This window comes from Suncus etruscus, chromosome 3, assembly GCF_024139225.1.
Source record: "Suncus etruscus isolate mSunEtr1 chromosome 3, mSunEtr1.pri.cur, whole genome shotgun sequence".
In the NCBI taxonomy this organism is placed as follows: domain Eukaryota; kingdom Metazoa; phylum Chordata; class Mammalia; order Eulipotyphla; family Soricidae; genus Suncus; species Suncus etruscus.
This window is the reverse complement of record NC_064850.1, coordinates 66,505,410-66,523,438: the sequence shown is the minus strand read 5'-3', so window position 1 is coordinate 66,523,438 and position 18,029 is coordinate 66,505,410. Positions and strand designations below refer to the sequence as shown.

Sequence of the window (18,029 nt, the reverse complement as noted above, 5' to 3'; positions counted from 1 at the left end):
TTGTGTTAGCATGTGTATATGACCGTTTCACTTTCTCTTCCCTTAGCTCTGTGGGTTTCTAACACTCCAGAACCCTCACTGTTCTTTCTTACCCTGGCCTGTTACCCCCTCAGGAGACCTATGCCCTGCAGTTTTTATCCCTGCCTCCTTCCCACCACTTGGGGTGCCCCTGGTCTGGATGAGCCAGGAAGGGGCCCTCACTCTGCCCTCTTCCCTGCGCAGGTACAAGACGGTGGTGACGCCCCGACGGGCTGCGGTGGCCATTGCCATTTGCTGGATCCTCTCCTTTGTGGTGGGGCTGACACCCATGTTTGGCTGGAACAACTTGCAGGAGGTGGAGAGGACCTGGAAGGCCAATGGCAGCACGGGCGAGCCAGTGATCAAGTGTGAGTTTGAGAAGGTCATCAGCATGGAGTACATGGTCTACTTCAACTTCTTCGTCTGGGTGCTGCCCCCACTGCTTCTCATGGTCCTCATCTACCTGGAGGTCTTCTACCTGATCCGCAAGCAGCTGAGCAAGAAGGTGGGCGCCTCCTCGGGGGACCCGCAGAAGTACTACGGCAAGGAGCTGAAGATCGCCAAGTCTCTGGCCCTCATCCTCTTCCTTTTTGCCCTGAGCTGGCTGCCCCTGCATATCCTGAACTGCATTACCCTCTTCTGCCCTTCCTGTCACAAGCCCAGCATCCTTATCTACATCGCCATCTTCCTCACGCATGGCAACTCCGCCATGAACCCCATCGTCTATGCTTTCCGTATCCAGAAGTTCCAGGTCACCTTCCTCAAGATCTGGAATGACCATTTCCGCTGCCGGCCCACACCGCCCGTGGATGAGGACCCTGAGGAGAGGCCTGATGACTAGATCCCATTCCCCACCCCAGTTGCCCACACCCGGGCTTTCAGCCCATCCACATGTTCCTCTGTCCAACTGGTCCCTCCGACCCCCACCGGAACCCTCCCTGTCTAGGCTGTGTTCTGCAGACGCCTGCACCTGTGCGTCCTGGCAGAGGTGTGGGAGGGTCACCTGTGGGGAAGGAACCCAGCGCCCCCTCCAGCTGCCTGAGCACCTCGTGTCCACAGCAGGATGAGGCTGGCCGATTGAGCTCGGGGCCTACCCTGGCAGGGTGGTGACTGCCCGAGGTGGAGATACAGCAGGAGGAGAGGGTCCCTCCAAGCGGGAGGTGAGAATGGAGATATCCTAACACTTCTTTCTCCCCTGGGTGTAGGAAAGAGTGGCCAGAGCAGTTGAGGCACAGGAATCAGGGGTTACCAGTCATGCCCCTGTGCTGCTCCCCCGGATTTGCCAACCCCCTGTGCTCCAGTCATGCTGGGTGCTGTGGTGCCAACTGGAAAGCAGGGATTACACTGGGGAGAAGCAGAAAGACTAGGTCCAGAGTCATTTCCAGCATCGCTTTATTGTCCACCAGCCCCTGAAGGCCTTAGTGAAGAGGTAGGGCCGGGCTGCAGGTGGCCGCCAGGGGGCAGTGACGAGCGCAGACTGGCCCTTTGTGTCCAGATCCTCCTGCAGCTACATCAATGTCTGAGCTGGACCCTCCCAGTGCCCTCTGCTCTGAAGCACATTCCGTTTGCCAGGGAAGGGAACTGATGGGGGCCATTTTGGGGAACAGGAGGAAGGACACGGCTCCCCTGGCTGGGAGATGCCCCACTTCCCCTGCATGTAGCACTTTCCAGGGATCCTGGCGTTTTGGGGTAGAGTCTGGCATCAAAGCACCTGACCCCTGCCAAGTCCGGAGCTCCAGCTGGGAGGGTAGGGTGAGGTGGGATGGGGTCCCAGGGCCATGAGCAACTCCAGCTCTATTCTGAGTCCTTCCCTTTGTGGAGGGATCTTGCTCCCAGAAGGGCGGTGATGAATAAAAGACTGAACATCTGGACACTGAGAACTGTCCACGCCACAGGGAGGGGGTGTGTGCGGCTGGGTGGGACCTAAGGGCTACTGGGGAACTTTCTGCAAATTTGAACTAGGAAATCTATTCAGGATCCCTTACCTACTGTCCCCAGGGGCCCCTCCCTGCCCATTCCACACACTCCAGAGCCCCTTGCTGGTCACACCATACACCTTTATTTGAGCACAATCTGAGCTGCAGTGCACTCCCCTTGGCACCGGGGGTGGGGGTATTGTGGTCAGCAAGCTGAACCCGGGCCTGCTTGGCTTCCAACTCCAGTCTGGATGGGGTTAGGGACCAGGGACAAACCCTCACTGCCACCAGGAGCATTGGAGTCAGGCTGCAGTGCCAGGCAAATTCCTGGGACCCCAGCACCTGGATGAAAATAGCCTATGAGCTTCTGGAAGTCAGCAGAAGAGGGAAGCAGGGTTTGTCACTTTCCCAGAGCTTTAGTCCTGAGGGGGGCAGATGGGTGTGGCTGAAAGTGAGGCAAGGGCCAAAGGGAAGCCCTGGGCACCAAAGCTGGACTGAGGCCATGTGCTCTGTGTGGTTCCAGGCCCCCATGTGCAGTCCCAACCCCCCATCTCCTACAGGGCACTACAGAGTACAGCCCTTACCTTACTCTGTCTCTGTTGTCTTCCTACTGTTTCAGTGTGTGGCTGAGGCTGGAAGAGATGCTGAGGGTCAGAGATCACCCAGGGGCAAGGGACAGAAAGGGTGTCTACCACTGGGCACCATCGCTCTGTGGCCAAGCTCATGGCCCGATTCTTTGCCTCACCTTTGACCTCCAGCCGGCAGTCCACCGATGCCTCCCCCAGCATGTTGACAGCCTTGCAGGTGTAGACCCCAGAGTCAAAGGGACTGGGCTTCCGAATCTCCAGGGTGCAGACACCCTGCTCAGAAACTGCACGATATTTGGGGTCGCCCTGCAGATCCATCTTATTTTTCATCCAGATGATCTTGGGCTAGTTTGAGAATGAGAACAAAAGCTTGGTGGGGACCCTCATGGGGAGGAGCCTTTCGGGTGGGCCCGGCGCTAGCCCAGGACATGGGGTCCCTCACCTTGGGGGACGCTCGGACGCTGCAGAAGAGCTGTGTGCTGTAGCCGGGAGTGGAGGTGTGGTCGGCCAGGGGCTGTGTGAACTTGGGGGGCTCTAAGAAGTCTCGCTCAACAAACCCTTTGGGTTTGGCGACAATATCTGCACCAGAGGAGAGTGAGGTGTAATGAGGCTCTGTCTTCTGAGGCTCCCTCTGCAGGTGGACCTGCAGGCACAGGGACCACCCCCAGACTGCACAGGGCTGGGGTCACCAGGTGGGTGCCATTTGCTTCCTGCTGATCCCTCGTTACAGGACCCCAGGCACGTTCTCATGGGAACAATCTCCCAGAGGAAGCAGAGGTCAGGCCTAGGAAGGACAAGAGGGGCCTGAAAACCAGAGTGAGGAACAAAACAAGACACCACAGGCTTGGCTGCCAGCTCTGTCTTAAAAAACCTCCTGAAATCCGGCCGTTCCAGCTGGTGTTCACATGCGCCTTTGGACCCACATGTTCCTGCCTGGGCCAGGGCCAGGAATGGTGGGTGGGGCAGGCTGGAATTTCACATGGGATGCCAGAGGGTCAGGTGGCTCATAGTGTGGAGACTGCCAACACCTCCTGTGAACCCAGGATGCCTGCACTGCACCTTGGGGTGTCCTTGTCTTCTGGGCCTGTGAAGGCTGGGTGGGGGAGCTAGATACATTTTCATGTGTCTAGGGGACAGGGGCAGAGATAGGAAAGGAGGGTCAGGGTGCCATTTGGTGTTGCCCACACGCACCTGCCTTCTGGATGTGGGCGAGCTCCTTGGTGGCCGCGGCTGAGGCGCTGAGCCCACACAGGTTCTCGGAGAAGACCCGGAAGGAGTAGGAGTTGCCCACGATGAGGTTGGAGATGGTGCAGGTGGTGGGGTGATAACGTTCCAGCACCGTGAACCATTGCTGCAAGTGGGAGCTGTGAGTTCCTTCTGCCTCACTGGCCCTGGTCCTTTCATGCCCCTAGCCTTGAGAAACTCATGTGACAGCTCTGGGTATAAGCCATGGGGAAGGGGCTTCTTTGGGTGGCCTCTGAGAAACAAGAGCCTTGCTATCTCAGTGTTTGGACTGCAAAGCCAATGTGCCTGGAGCTCCTCAGAAGTAATTCCAGCTTGGCCAAGGTCTGGGTAACCATCTAGTGGGGAGCATGCCTGCCTCCTAGCACGCTCTCCTGAGAGAAGTGTGCAAGACATTCCCCGAAGCACAGCTCTAAAGGCCTCCCAGAGCCTTCCAGCCCTATCCCTACCCCCTTACATCTTGAAGAAGCTGAGGCCACAAGAGAGTCGCTTGGTGGTCAACAGTCTAGAATTCAGTCCTGGGCTCCTAGGGGCCTCACACCTGCCAGCCATCCTGATCACTTCCTGCCCTGCCTCACTTGCTCTGCTCTGCCTGCCTTCCTATTGCTCCACTTCACCCTTCCCTCTTTGTCCCACCTCACCTTTCTCCTGTGTGACCCTGCTCTTCTACCTCAACCCTAGCCTCCCACTCTTTCCACTTTACCCCTTCCTTCCCTCACTATTCCCTCCTCTTCCCTGCCCTAACTCACCTCTTCTTCCTCTCCCCTTCCTCTCCCTGCCCTGTCTCACCTCTTCTGCAATGCTTCCCACCCCACCTCACCCCTGTCTGCCCTGCCCCATCTCACCCCTGTCTTCTTGTCCGCCTTCTGCACAGTGTAGCCCAGAAGCTCTGTGTTGCCTGTGTCCTGGGGTGGTGACCACTCCAGGGCAGCATTGCAACCCCAGACGTCCAGTAGTTTGATGCTGCTGGGGGGCCCAGGGTTCTCTGCATTGTAAGGGGGGGGTCACCTGTGAGGGCGGGGCTTTTTTGCCCCCTCCCTCCTTCACACTCCCCAGGGGCCCTGGCCCCTGCAGGGCAGCTCTCCTTACCGATCACCAGGATGTGGATGGCGGCTTTGGCCTCCAGGCCCTCCAGTCGCACAGTGAGCTCGTAACAGCCGGAGTCTGCTCGCTGGGCCGAGCGGATGAAGAGGATGGAGTCCTGGTCCCCAGAGCGTACGCTCACCCGCTGGCTGTCCAGGGCATGGCCATTGTGGGTCCATGAGGCCTGAGGCTTGGGGTTCCCCTGGAGGAAGGAGCAATCAGGGTGGGTGCAGAAGGAGCAAGGACCCCACTGCAGGGCCCTAGAGCCTGGACAAGACAGTCAGGCTTTTCCTGAGGGGCAGCCTGGCTCCCTGGCTCTGCACATGGAAACTTAGGGGGGCAAGGGAGGCTTAGGGGACTTCGCCAGACCCCCAAACAGGGGGCGATTCCTGGGTTGGAGGGGACCCCCGTTGCCACCCACCTGGAAGGGGATTTGCAAGTTGACTGACTCTCCCACGCGGCGGATGTAGGTCTGACGAAGGTGTCGGGGGACACGGATCTTGGGGGGCTCTGCGTCAAGGTGAGAGTTGGGGTTCAGCGTGAGGTGGGACCGCTTCCTGGGGTCCCCCGGCGGTGGGGAGTAGACGGGGTGAGGTGCTCCTGGGTGAAGTCTAGAGCTGAGTCCGCTCTCCAGACTCCCAGGGCCTGAGGTCCATGCAATCCTTGGGGATCTGAGCGCCAGCGACTCAGGGAGGCAGGACTCCCATGGCGTGAACTGGTAAGCATCTCGGGCACTTCCTTGGCTCCCAGGCCCTGCCAGGCTGGGATTTGCCCTCGGTCCAGGCATTCCCGGCCTCCAGATGGGCCCCTGCCGGCTCTCTGGCGCTCCCTGGTGGGGAACATGTGCAGCCTCCGCAGTCGCCTCCCTCAGCTCTAGAGTCTGTCCCCCCAATAGCCCTGGACCTGCTGTTCTGTCCCCAGAACAGATAATTAGTTGCCCCTTCCAAATGAGGTGCTGCAAATGACCCTTCCTCCATCTACCCCATCCCTTTTCTTCCAGGGATCAGGCCTCCTGCACTCCGACTTGAGCTCCCTCTGTGGCATTCCAGGCCACATTCTTGGCCACACCTCGCCTGGTGCCACCCCCAAGCCTGGGCATTCCACGGAGACTGGCGATCCCTGCATTGCAGTCCGGTAGAACGGTGGAACGGGGAGAGATGCCTCCGCAGCAAACAGGTGGCCGCAGTTGGTCAGGGGCACGCAGGGGAGAGGGAGGGCTGGAGAAGGAACACGGTGTCTCCGAGGATTAGCCACACAGGCACTTGGCTCCCCAGCCAGCTGCAGGGGCCAGGAATGCTTGGCAGCTCCAGGTGGCCACGGAGGGACAGCTGAGAAGCCAGTCCCCACCCAGCCCTGTTCCCCACTTGTTCACGGCTGCCTCCCCCTCTTCTCTCCAGGAAATGCCCTCTCCTGGAGGGGGTTTCGTGGGACCCGTAGCCATTGTCCTCTATGCCAAAAGCCAAGGGTCTCCGCCATGTCCCAGCATTGGGCAACCTGGGGCTCTGGGCAGGACAAGGAGCCTTCCAACATCCAGTCTTAAGGGGCCAGTGGTGCAATGGATAATGTGTCTGACTACAGATCAGAAGATCCAACATCCAGATTGGCGTTAGTGTGACACCTCTCTCTCTCCCAGACTCCAGATTTAGGCTAAGCTCGGGATATTGAAAGCCACGAGAAAGGTCCCTGTCCTCGATGGGCACAGAGTCTGGGTGAGAGCAGTCTGGGGGTTGAGCGGTCACCCTGGACCCTGGGTGTGTCTTGGCTGGGAGGGACCAGTGATGACTATAATTACTTTTTGGCGTGGAGGGTGTTCACACTCAGCGATTCTCAGGGTTTACTCTTGGTTCTGCACTCACAAATCACTCCTGGTGGGCTCAGGGGACCATATGGGATCCTGTGTGATTAAATCTGGGTTGGCCACGTGCAAGGTGAGTGCCCTGCCTGCTGCGCCTGTACACCATTCCCCAATCCGTAGCTCTAAGCCCTCTGGCTCCCTGTCTCTCACGCCTTGGAGTTGAGCTGCATTTCCTTGAAGCCTAGCAGGCCGCTCTCTGAAGGCTGGGGTTCTGCTCCAGCCTCTGTCCCTGGGAAGGGTGGCATGGCCACCTGCCGGCCTGTGTCTCTCTTCACCCTGGGGCCCTGGGCTGTCCCTAGAGACCTCAGATCAGACTAAATGACTCAGTGCCATTAACAGACTGAAACCTGATCAGCACCAGGATCGGGGCAGAAGCCGGCTGCACCCTGCAAATAGAAATATTAGCAAGAGGACAGCAGCTGGGCCCAGGACCCCAGCACAGTGCGGGCCTGAGACAGAGAAGCCCTGCCCCCATATGGCCCCCACAGGGACCCTGGTGGAAGAAAGGCTACAAAACCTTGCCCCATCTCCTTATTCAGGTGGGGGTAGGATGAGATCTTCAGCATGGGAACCCCAAGGCAGAGCTGGGAGCTGGGGCTATCATCTCTGGAGGCCACAAATGGGAGTCTGGGCAGCTCAGAGAAATGGCTCTTTGACCTCTAGAGGTCTTTGCTGTGGCGGGATGGTGAGGGCAGGTGAGAGTGGGGGAGGCGAGGTGCTATTTTCTCCTCTCATATACCTGGCCCTGGGGCACAAGGGGCAGGAAAGATGGCAGTTCTTACCGATGGTGGCCTGGATGCGGATGGGTTGGTCCAGTGTGGCAGGCGGGCCAGCACCTGCGGAGCTCACAGCACTCACACGCAGGAAGAAGGCATCACCCAATGCTAGGTTCCGCAGCGTCTGTTGGGTCACCATCATGGGCCGTGCATTCACAGGGACCCACTCAGAGGCTAGGGGTATGGAGAGGATGCCAAGTGGGCTCTGGTAAGATGTCCTCTCTGCAACCCATGCGTGCATAAGTTGACACCCAGGGACTCCCCGTCCTCCCAGGATGGGATTTTCCATTCCCATAGCCCCTGCCTATGTGGCCTTCATGCCATCTATACTGGGACATCAGGCCTGCAGAGGCAGCCATAGATGGGACTGCTGATGCCCAGAGAAGGGAACACACCTTTGCCAACTCACACAGCCAAGGGGGTGAAAGGTCCAGGCTAAACCTGGCTGCCCTGGGGGAGGTCACAGGGCCACAGCAAGGCTTATCGAGAACTGCTATCCTGCTCATTCACCTATCTGCCCAGACATTGCTCCTTCCCCAGAAATGCTCCTTCCCCCGACAGTGCTTTTTCCCTGAACAGTGCTCCTTTTCTTCCCATCAGCTCCAGACAGTGCTCTCTTCCCAGATAGTGCTCCTTCCCTGAACAGTAGTCCTTCACTGGACAGTGCTCCTTCCCTTCCCATCCACTCCAGATAGTGCTTCTTCCCTTCCTATCTGCTCCACCCATGCCACGGGGCCTCCTCATGGGGATAACCCAGTCTTCTGAGCTTCCCAGACCAAGCAAAAAGGGGTGGGAGTGGGTTGGGGGATTCTCTCAGCTGCAGGGTCTTGGGGTCCCTGAGACTCCTGCCACCCCTGCACTTTCAGTTGGCTCACCTCCCACTTGGCAGAGCTCCAGGACGTAGCCCCGGATCCCCAGTCTCCCAAGCGTCTCGGGAGGCTCCCAGCTCACGGTCACAGAGCTGTCACTCACATCCTCCACGGCCAGCAGCAGCGGGGCACTAGGGATATCTGAGGGCAGGCAAGGCTGAGGGTCAGGGATGGCTCAGCCCAGCACTACTCTGCAGACCTGCCCTCACCTGCCCACTGTCACCTTCATTCTGAGGTGCCGGCTGAGAGGCTGCTGGAGCCTTGGGGGCCGTAGGGGCTTCGGGGGCCTCTGCAACAGGTGCCTGCGGGGCTGGGTCCTCTGGCACCTCTGGTTCCTCTGGCTTGGGAGCCTGCTCTTCCTGGCTGGCCTCCGAGGCTGCCCCTTCTCCAGAGGGCTCTAGGCTGGGCTTCATGGCAGCCTCCGCTGGAGTCTCCTCTTGCCCAGGGACGGGACCCTCTGGAGTGGTTTCCCCTGTCATCGCTGGGCTGGAGTGCACAGTGTCCGCGCTGTGGGGTGCCAGCGGCACCTGGGACCAGGCTTATATAGTGTGGCCGCCCCACCCCCAGCTCCCAGCTGTGAGGTCAGGCCAGGCTGGGGGACCAGGGGCGGGGAGGCGCCCAGTCCAGGAATAGCTCTAGGGGAGGGACCTCAGGGTCCCAAGAAGAACACTACCTTGTCCACCACCTGATTGGATCCCAACAGCCTGGGTGCTGCTGTCTGGATGGGGCAAGGGCACAGATGGGCGAGACGGGCTGGTGCCAGCAGCCTGTGCCAGGGGGCAGGTCGATGGCAGGAGCACTGCCATGGTGAGCAAAAGCTGGCTCTGAAGCTGTGAAGCTTCTTCTCAGCCTCAGTGCTGAGGCCCAGGTGCCAGAAATGCAAGCTTGGGAACCATATGCCCCTGGGCCCCAAATTCCTGGGCACCCCTTGTGGCTGTGAGAGGCTGGAAAGGGGAGAACTGGGGTGGCCATGGAGGGAGGAGGAGCACCCTCAGGAATGTGACCCCAAGTCATTGTCTGTGTTTGGGAGATGGGCCAGGACCCATTCCTTCGCTTAAGCCTCAGTTTCTGCATCTAATATAGATAGTGCTAGGTTGGTGGTCCTAGCACTGGGGGTGGGGTAAACTGGTCAGTCTGGTCTTGAACTTTTCAAGCCTAGAGAAAGTCAGTACCCTAGACTCTTAAGTTCTTCTAGACTCTTCTAGTCTCTTCTAGATGCTTATAAGGGTGTGATGGATATGGAAAGTTGTGGGGACAAAATTGCTGCAAGTACATTTCTAGACATTTCTTCATCTGTTCTCTAAGCCTTGAAGGTTGGTAATGGCGCACTAGGCTTGAGACCCCCACATGTCAGGGAAGAGGGGGCCCCAGAAGCTTGCTGCTGGGGGCACAGGAATATTTGAGCCATCGTTCTGATAGACATGAGGCTAAATCTCACTGGGGTGAAACGGCATATGATCTGGGACCCAAGGAAACAGCCCTAAAAACTCTCACCAAGAGACACTCAGGAAAGAGATCAAAGCCCAGTCAGGAAGGGTGCTGGTTATCTCATACAGAGAGAGGCAGAAATGTGTGTGGGTGAGATGTCTCATTCAGGACCCTCAGGCCCCCACACAGCCCAGAGCTTCTTCCTGACGGTAAGCCAGCTCGGGATGGCAAGAGCCCAAAGGGTGGCAGAGTGCCACCAGTGCCAAGACAGGGGCCTGTGGGTGGAGGGACAGGGATGGAGGTGACCGTGGTGCTACAAGGTGCTTGGAGCTGTGCTGTCACCGGAGCATTTAGCACTGGTAGGTCCAGGGCCCCTCACCCCAGCTTTCATATTGAGGAGCCTCAGGGCCAGCGGGGCCTGTGCTTTGAGCCCTGTGACTCAGACACCTGGTCCAGAGCCCCAGTTCGTCCCTCTGAGCCTGCAGCTATTACTGAATATGACTAACCCCAGGCCTTGACTCAGCCTGAGAACTGCCCTGGGCTGGGGGGAGGGGTGCGGGGTCCAGGTGCTTCTTGTTTCAGACTCTATAACAGCTCCTAAGGTACAGAGAGGAGGTGTGGAAGAGTGGAATGTGCCCTGTACCTGGAGCTCAGGGCCAAGCACCGACCTTGCCTTCAGCAGGCCTTGACCTTGGGATCAATTGCACCTGCTCTAGCTCAGATTTCTGGGTAGCCAGTTTCCTCTCTACACCTCTGACCAGAGTTGACACCACCAGGTCACAGGTCACATTCAGAGGAGTTCACAAAATGAATTACCTGTGGACGGGGAGGCTGCCCACAGGCGTGGCCCTGTGATTCAGAGTAGGGGTCTCCACCTCCCAGCTCTCTGAGGTTCTGAGCCCTAGACAGCCTGGGCATAGGTAGAGGCACCTCCATCTGTGCCTGGGTGAATAGTGAGTGACCCCAGGGGTTGACCCCAGGGAGTGGCCCCAGGAGGTTAGCCCAGAACAGTGGCCCCAGGGGGTGAGCCTAGCAGGTCGAACTTGAAGGTGCTTTTTTCTGTGCCAGAGGAGTGCCCTGAGGGACAGACAAATTGAGGGTCAGTCCCTGTGCCTTCGGGGTGTCCTGGACATCAATATTCCTTCCCCTCAGAGTTCATGGTCAGATTCTAATCTCGGTAGTTCCCCAAACTAACTGGGATGGAGTTGTAGAGTTGGCACAGTGTGTAGGGCACTTGCCTTGCATGCAGACAACCAGATTTGATTCCAACATTCCTTTTGTTCCCCCCAAGCACTGCCAGGAGTTATTTCTGAGCTCCAAGCCAGGAGTAAGCCCTGCGCATTGTGGGGTATTTCCCCAAAACCATACAAACACCTGACTAAGGTGACGAAGGCTGAAGTGTCACACAGTGACAGAGACAGCATCTTTAGCCTGCACCACAGGCAAGGTGACAAATAGTGGGAAAAGGGCTTCTAGCAGCTGAAAGTTTGGGGAGGATAGGATCCAGACAGGGTCCACCAGACCTGGGCCAGGTCTATCCACCGAAGAGAGGACGGAGGGTGCTGGCCTCCCCAGGATGCTATTGGGGCCCCAACAGATGGTGGGCTCTGTTTCATAGGTCAGGCCCTCACATCTGATGAGAAGGACCTAGAGCAGACGAGGATGGTGATCTGAGTCAGACTAAAGCAAGTGGCACTTTATTGAACATCTGGGCTGGGTGGAAACCTCCTATGCTCTACAAGAAGTAGCTCTGCACTGACCTGTGGTCAGTGGGGCAGCTGGGTGGGGTCTGTGGGGGGAGGGGCTGCAGAAACCCCTTATGTGCAGACCTGGTCACTGCATAGGTGTGTCTTGACTCTCGGTGTGTGACTGTAGGTGTGTCTTGACTCTCGAACTCGTGCTGGTTCCAGCTTCTCCCTGTCCCCACGGTCCCACCCAGCCTTGGAGTCTTCTTGGGACTAAATCTGGGAGGAGCACTAAGACTCAGCGGGGGACTTGAGAAAGCTAGCAGTCCTGCAAGCATTACAGGGCAGCGAGGCCGAGTGGCTGGTCCGGAGGCTGAGCTACGAGGCAGCCAGTGCATCTTTAATGGTGCCAATGAGGGGAAAGTTCCCCTTGCCGCAGAATTGTCCCCTGAAGTCATCCAAGTCCAGCGCCCATACGGAGGCGCCCCCCAGCTGCTTAGCTTTCAGGTACTGCACCTGGGGGTGGGAGGCAGGGTTGAGTTCCCGGCCACCTCCCCTTCCAACCACCTCCCCTCCCAGGCCACCTGTGACTTCTGTGCCCTACCAACAACCCTGTCGTCCCCAACTGGGCACAGGCCTTCATTCTCCCTTTTGCCAGGCCTGGGGATGTCCTACCTTCTTCTGGACGCTTTCTTGGTCATCGTAGCCCACCCACTGGTTGCCCTTGGTGGCATAGGGCACCTGCTGGTCAATTCTGTGGACAGTGGCCCCTCGGAGAAAGCCGCAGATCTGGGGAGAGGGACTCGGTGCTTAGATGGGCGGTGCCACTGCCCCACTCTCCCCCTACTGGCTTCCTGGACATTGGGCCCCTGGAGTGGGCAGAATGTTGCAGTGCATGAGATGCACCAATGCCCAGTTCACCGCTCTGCAGTGCCTTCCCTGGGGATGTGAGGGACACCTGGACTGTGAGGATGAGTGGCATGAGGCTACAACGAGCCTGACTCAGACTTTCCCACGGGCCATTGTGTTATCCCAGAAAGGAACCCAGTTGGTGGCGAGTGGGGCCCCTGGCAGCTGGGTGCTACTGTCCTGGAACCAGTCTCACTGGGCACCAGGTCAGCTTTTCATTCCCAAAGGAGCAGATTGTGGGGCCTGGGCCCTGGGTGGACTTGGAGGGTCCCTACCAACCCACCTTCCCACAGTGCATACCTCATAGTAGGCCAACATCCCTGGCTCTTTGGTGAAGGGGCCTGCCTCTCCGGACCCAGAAACTGGGGCACCCACATCCGAGTTGGAGGAGGACAGAGTGAAGGACTTCCCATAGATGGGGATCCCCATGAGCAGCTTGTGGGCGGGTGCTCCCAGCCTCAGCACATAACTCAGGGCATAGTCCTGGCAGGGGAGACAAAGATCAGGGAGGCCCCTCTAGATTTTCCTTCAGGGAACCCCCAAGTTAGTCTGGGAGTTTTATTCCTGAGGGGAGGAGGTATCGGTGAGCCCCAGGGTTACTCCTCTCCCACCGGCACCTGTCCGTCCTATCTTCTCACGTCCTCTCACATGGCTTTCACTGGTGTCTGGACCCTCAAGGGGTCTCCCCCACTTCCCGACCATGTGGAAGCAGATGGTGGGGTTCTGCTCCCTTGCCCCAAAGCCTGTCTGTAGGACCCCCAGGAGGTGGGTGCCAGGGGCAAGTACACTCACAGCATTGCTGAACCGGTCAGAGCGTGGGTCCTTCTGGACCCGGGATATAGGGCTGTGGTGGCCTGTGACCGAATCCCAAGACCCGTGGAAGTCATAGGTGAGAAGGCTAATGAAGTCCAGGTGTCTGGAAAGACGGGTTTGGGGTAGAGAGTAGCGTCACACTATGGTGGGGAGCAGAGCAGACCCACGAGGGATGTGCCACACTCCACATGAAGTGGCACCCCAAGGCCAGTTTACAGCAGAAATAGAATACTGCAGAGAGTTCTAGAGCCACAGTGAAATTGCTGTGTCCCCAGGTGAGGGTAGCCCAAAGTAGATGTGTCTCCCTGAGACATCAGGCTTATAGGGTCCATTGGTAGGAGGTTCAGTGTATGGAAGCACCTGGAGGCTTCCACTTCTACTTCCCCACACTCCAGAAAGGAAAGCAATGCCCTCAGGGAACTGCCCCGCAGGAAACCCTGCTTGGCTGGTGTCACTGTCCTACCCCTCTTCTGTAGACTCAGGAAGAGCCACTTTGCATGAGCCAACAAAGCCTCTGAGTGGAGAGGGATTATGACTCCCACAGATGGGTAAACCGAGGCACGATGGTCTGGGAAGGGAGAGGGAAAGTGCAGTGTGGGTCAGGCAGGGCACTCACGGGGCTATCTGGGGGATGTCATAGCCGCTGGTGATGGCCACCTTCCCCGCCGACAGGGCAGCACTCAGCAGGAGCTGCTGCTGGTTTGGCTCAGAGCCAGCTTCTCTGGAAAACTCCTCCTTCATCTCCTAAGCAGGGAGAGGGATGAGCAAGGTCTGGGTACCCCACACCTTCCCATCTGTAGTCACTGTGCCCTGTCTTCGGGAACCCTGTTCGTGCCCACACACCCCCACTCAATTCCTGCTCTCAGCTGACCCTTTTGGGCTGTGTTTTTTAGCTGGTGCAGGAAGCTATGAAATTGAATTATCTTGATCTGGAAATGGGCTGAGGCCAGGGTAAATGAGGGAAGTCATATTGGGTGTCTCTTGGGCACCAGACAGTGTCAGTGAAGCTCCACGAAGAGGTCTCTGCTTCGTGACCTCCTGCTTTCAGGACCTTTTCCTTCTGCACTACCTGTAGCCTCTCTCCCCCCCCACACACACACTCCTTAGCAGGATACCCCCATACCTTGATCAGGGTGGTGAGTGGCTGCTTGTCTCTCCGCTGTGGCCGAACCCAGGAGATATCCAGCCCATCAAAGCCATGGAGGCGCAGGAAGGGTGGCACTGAACGGACAAATGTCTGGCGGTTCTCTGGGTTCGAGGCAAGTTCGAAGAATCTGGGGGAGGGGCCAGAGGTAGGGCAAGGCCTGCAGGTGTGAGGCTCTGGGTCTGAACCCATAGGCACTTCACACATACACACACATTTCATACACGCATATGCACGCTCCACTCATATACACATATTCCATACATGTACACATTCCTCACTCATACACACATAATATTCCTGTACACACCCACACTCCACACTTATAAAATATATACTCCACACACAACACACACTCCATATTTATATACATATACAGCACACATCCCCAGGGCCGGAGTGGTAGTACAGTGGTAGGGTGTTTGCCTTGCATGCAGCTGACCCAGGACAGATGGGGTTAGATCTCTGGCATTCCAATGGTCCCCCAAGCCAAGAGCGATTTCTGAACACAGAGCCACGAGTAACTTACCCCTGAGTACTGCCGGGTGTGACCACAAAACCAAACAAACAAAAAAATTACACATCCCCCACATATACACACAATCCACACAGACAACACACAGGCAATATACATTAGCATACAACAAACTCCACACATGTATACACACATGTAGCAACACAACACACACACTCTCCACCATATATACCATATACACACAGCACATATTAGTGCTTTACACACACATACCCTCAAACTTACATACACGCATAGACATACAACTCTCACACACACACACTCACCCCAGGATCCTCAGCTCAGGTACACTGGGTGGTGGAACAGGAAGCCTGACCCCATTTAGCGCTGGAGATTTGGGGTGCTGGTGGGCACAGCCCCCACAGGCATCTTAGAGTACCTGCTATATGACTCTGAGTCTCAGGGCGTGCAAGAGTGATCCCTGATACAGCCTAGACCTTGTGCCCCCAGCTCTCCCATACAGCAGGGGTAAGACAGTGCCTCCTCACTCCAACCCAGCATCCCTGAAACCTACATAGAGGAAGGGGAGACAGAGCCTTTTACCCATCACCCTCTGTAGACCCCTGGAAGTCAGGTCCTACCTTTGATATGAAAAGCTCCATCCGCCAACAGATAGGAGGGTCTTCAGGTTGGGGTTCCTATGGGGTACAGGAGGCAGGAGGGCAGAGTTGGAGTGAGGCTGTAATGCTGGGTTGCCCAACATGATGCTATGACAGCCCCAGTTGTTAGGGGAGGGAGGGGTGGATTGGATCCTTTGGAACCTGAGAGCTTCAACTCTAAGAAATTATTGATTCTGAGACTGTTCTAGGGTCTGTGTCGGTTCTAGGTCTGTGTTGGTTCTGGGTCTCCGTTGATTCTGGGGTCTGTGTCAGTTCTGGATTCCTTTGAGGCATCTCCCTGTGGGCTCCCTGAGGTGGAGGGGTGACATTGGAGGCAGGGGCATCTTCCTTGCTCCAAGATACCCTTTGGGGGATGGTGTGGTCCCCACTTTCCTTTCCTGGGGAGCACAGCTATACCTTCCATAGTGGATTCTGCTGTCAACCAACATTCTGCTAGCATGGCCCTCCTCAGCCCCTTGTGTTCTGTCCCAAGTGAGTGCCCCTTTCCGCTGCCCTCCTCCTGCCCTTCACCTTTTCTTGAGCCCGTTGAGATGCTCATACATCATCTCATCATTCCACTCCCAAATGTCGATCTTATTATTGGAGACGTTGGCAAAGCTATAGATGACATGAGTGCAGAGCGAGGGTTCGATGGCGTTTGGGAGGCAGCTGCCCTCTCCTGGCCGGTACTGGGACCAGCTGGTGTAGTAGCAGACCAATTTGTATGCAGAGCCTGAGGGAGAAGTTGGGATTGGGCCTAGGCCAAAACTGGGCCAGCCACCCTCTGGCTGAGCCCTAAACTATGCATCATGGGGCAGGGCATAAAGAGCAGAGGTAGAAACCCTTGAAAGCCTGCCTTTAGCTCATCTGTTCTGGAGTTCCATCTTATGGAAACAGACAGCTGGGCCAGATGGTTCAGTAGCTCACATGGCACCTTGCAAGCATGAGGTTATGAGTTCAATCCCAGGTGCTACCTTACATGTGCTGGATGAGACCCTCCAGTCCTGTTGTCAGGGATCTGACAAGCAAGCACCTAGCTGAAAAGAAGCAGCACCTCCAGCAAGCCAGCACAGCCTGGCAAGTGTGCTCCCCACTCTCCAACCCCATCAATATTCAAAAAGCACCAGGGCAATCAGGGGCCAGGCTTGGGGTCAATGTCTGAATCATGCTTTGCATGTTCTTGGCCCTGAGTTCGATCCCCAGAACCAAAATCCAAATTCTTTTTTTTTTTTTTTTTTTTTTTTGGTTTTTGGGCCACACCCTGTGACGCTCAGGGGTTACTCCTGGCTATGCGCTCAGAAGTTGCTCCTGGCTTCTTGGGGGACCATATGGGACGCCGGGGGATCGAACCGCGGTCCGTCCTAGGCTAGCGCAGGCAAGGCAGGCACCTTACCTCCAGCGCCACCGCCCGGCCCCCCAAAATCCAAATTCTACAGAGCTCGTAGGGAAGGAAAGGGACTGGGAAATGCTTAACAGAGACCAAATGCAGTGACCAATCACTGCAGATCAAGAACAGAGCACTGCAGTGGGGTGGGGGAACCGGTGAACGGGACTTGTTACAAGTAAAGAGGGCTACCTGGAGGTAGTGGCTTTGAGGGGAAGGACCTGGTCTGAGGGAACCAGGGTCAATAGAACTTGACCTGATTGGAGAGTGGTGGAGAATCTATCTGAGAGGCTCAGACCTATCACTCTGATGGGAGAGTCCCAAACTTGCATCTCTTGCCCATGTCACTAAACTGTTTCTCTGCAGGCTCAGCCACCCAACCCCCAGATCCTCTCACTGCTGCTGAGAGAATGGGTCCTGCCCCACCAGGTCTCACTGATCTGTTCCAGTCCCTCCAGGGGCCCCTAAAGCCCTGAAGCATCATTGAACCTGAGGATTTTTTATTTTAAAAACTTGAAGACCAAAGAACAAAACAAAACAAAACAAAAAAACTTGAAGACAGGGGCTGGAGAGATAGCATGAAGGTAAGGCATTTGCCTTGCATGCAGGTCGGTGGTTCGAATCCCGGCATCCCATATGGTCCCCCAAGACTGCCTGGAGCGATTTCTGAGCATAGAGCCAGGAGTAACCCCTGAGCACTGCCGGGTGTAACCCAAAAACTAAAAAAAAAAAAAAAAATCTTGAAGACAGAAAAGCAGGGAGAAGAGTCCTGAATCTACACATATTTGAAAACAGAGGAAATTTTTCTGGGCTTTCCAGGGTCCAGGGCCCCCTGCCCCGGCCTTCTCAAACCCTGATTTGGGGTTACTTACAGCTCTGGAGCAGCACTAGGATGGCAAAGCCTGTGGAAAAAGCCAGGGTGAGGTGGGGGGACTCCCTGCTTCCTCCCAAGGGGTCCAGGCAAACCAGGGGAGTCCAGTCTCCCTCCTCCCTTCCTGACTTGACTTTCCCAGCCCCTATGATGCCCTCTAGCAGGTAGGGGCTCTGGGGCCCTCATATCAAAGTTCAGTTGACTAGGGCTCCCAGCCTGGCCCCTCTGCCCTCCATGGCCACCCAATGACCTGTGAGACCCATCTTCAGCACCATCCTGCCTGTTCTCTCCGTGCCTGAACTCCGGTGCTCAGGC

The 18,029-nt window shown here is 56.8% G+C and overlaps 3 protein-coding genes across 6 annotated transcripts in view; 1 reads left to right on the top strand and 2 right to left on the bottom strand.

Moving 5' to 3' along the window:
- ADORA1 (adenosine A1 receptor) overlaps positions 1 to 1,889 on the top strand; it is a 31,789-nt gene extending 29,900 nt beyond the window's left edge. For all 4 annotated transcript variants that reach the window (XM_049770672.1, XM_049770670.1, XM_049770668.1 and 1 more), the window contains exon 3: positions 223 to 1,889. In XM_049770672.1, coding sequence (XP_049626629.1) covers positions 223 to 859 — 637 coding nt within the window. In that variant the 3' untranslated portion in view covers positions 860 to 1,889. The remainder of the gene's footprint in view (positions 1 to 222) is intronic.
- Positions 1,890 to 2,291: 402 nt separating this feature from the next.
- MYBPH (myosin binding protein H) lies at positions 2,292 to 8,825 on the bottom strand. The gene is made up of 10 exons (XM_049770793.1): positions 8,570 to 8,825; positions 8,353 to 8,487; positions 7,484 to 7,651; positions 5,268 to 5,356; positions 4,853 to 5,048; positions 4,609 to 4,748; positions 3,713 to 3,872; positions 2,964 to 3,100; positions 2,680 to 2,866; positions 2,292 to 2,356 (listed from the first exon to the last, which is right to left on the bottom strand). The coding sequence occupies exons 1-10, from the start codon at positions 8,823 to 8,825 to the stop codon at positions 2,292 to 2,294; spliced, it is 1,533 nt and encodes a 510-aa protein (XP_049626750.1).
- Positions 8,826 to 11,652: 2,827 nt separating this feature from the next.
- On the bottom strand, positions 11,653 to 18,029 carry CHI3L1 (chitinase 3 like 1). Its single transcript, XM_049770656.1, has 10 exons — positions 17,965 to 18,029; positions 17,716 to 17,745; positions 15,991 to 16,192; positions 15,442 to 15,498; positions 14,305 to 14,455; positions 13,798 to 13,925; positions 13,161 to 13,284; positions 12,669 to 12,851; positions 12,135 to 12,248; positions 11,653 to 11,975 (listed from the first exon to the last, which is right to left on the bottom strand). Exons 1-10 carry the CDS (start codon positions 17,987 to 17,989, stop codon positions 11,838 to 11,840), a joined length of 1,152 nt encoding a protein of 383 aa, XP_049626613.1. The 5' UTR covers positions 17,990 to 18,029; the 3' UTR covers positions 11,653 to 11,837.

Coding starts and splice junctions, on each gene's coding strand:
- MYBPH (XM_049770793.1), bottom strand. CDS start 8,825: ATGACAGGGGAAACCACTCCAGAGGGTCCCGTCCCTGGGCAAGAGGAG. Junction 8,488..8,569: donor GCCGGCACCTCAGAATGAAG/GTGACAGTGGGC, acceptor GCCTGCCCTCAG/ATATCCCTAGTGCCCCGCTG. Junction 4,749..4,852: donor CATCCACATCCTGGTGATCG/GTAAGGAGAGCT, acceptor CTTACAATGCAG/AGAACCCTGGGCCCCCCAGC.
- CHI3L1 (XM_049770656.1), bottom strand. CDS start 17,989: ATGGTGCTGAAGATGGGTCTCACAG. Junction 15,499..15,990: donor CTCAACGGGCTCAAGAAAAG/GTGAAGGGCAGG, acceptor TGTACCCCATAG/GAACCCCAACCTGAAGACCC. Junction 11,976..12,134: donor AAGAAAGCGTCCAGAAGAAG/GTAGGACATCCC, acceptor TCCCACCCCCAG/GTGCAGTACCTGAAAGCTAA.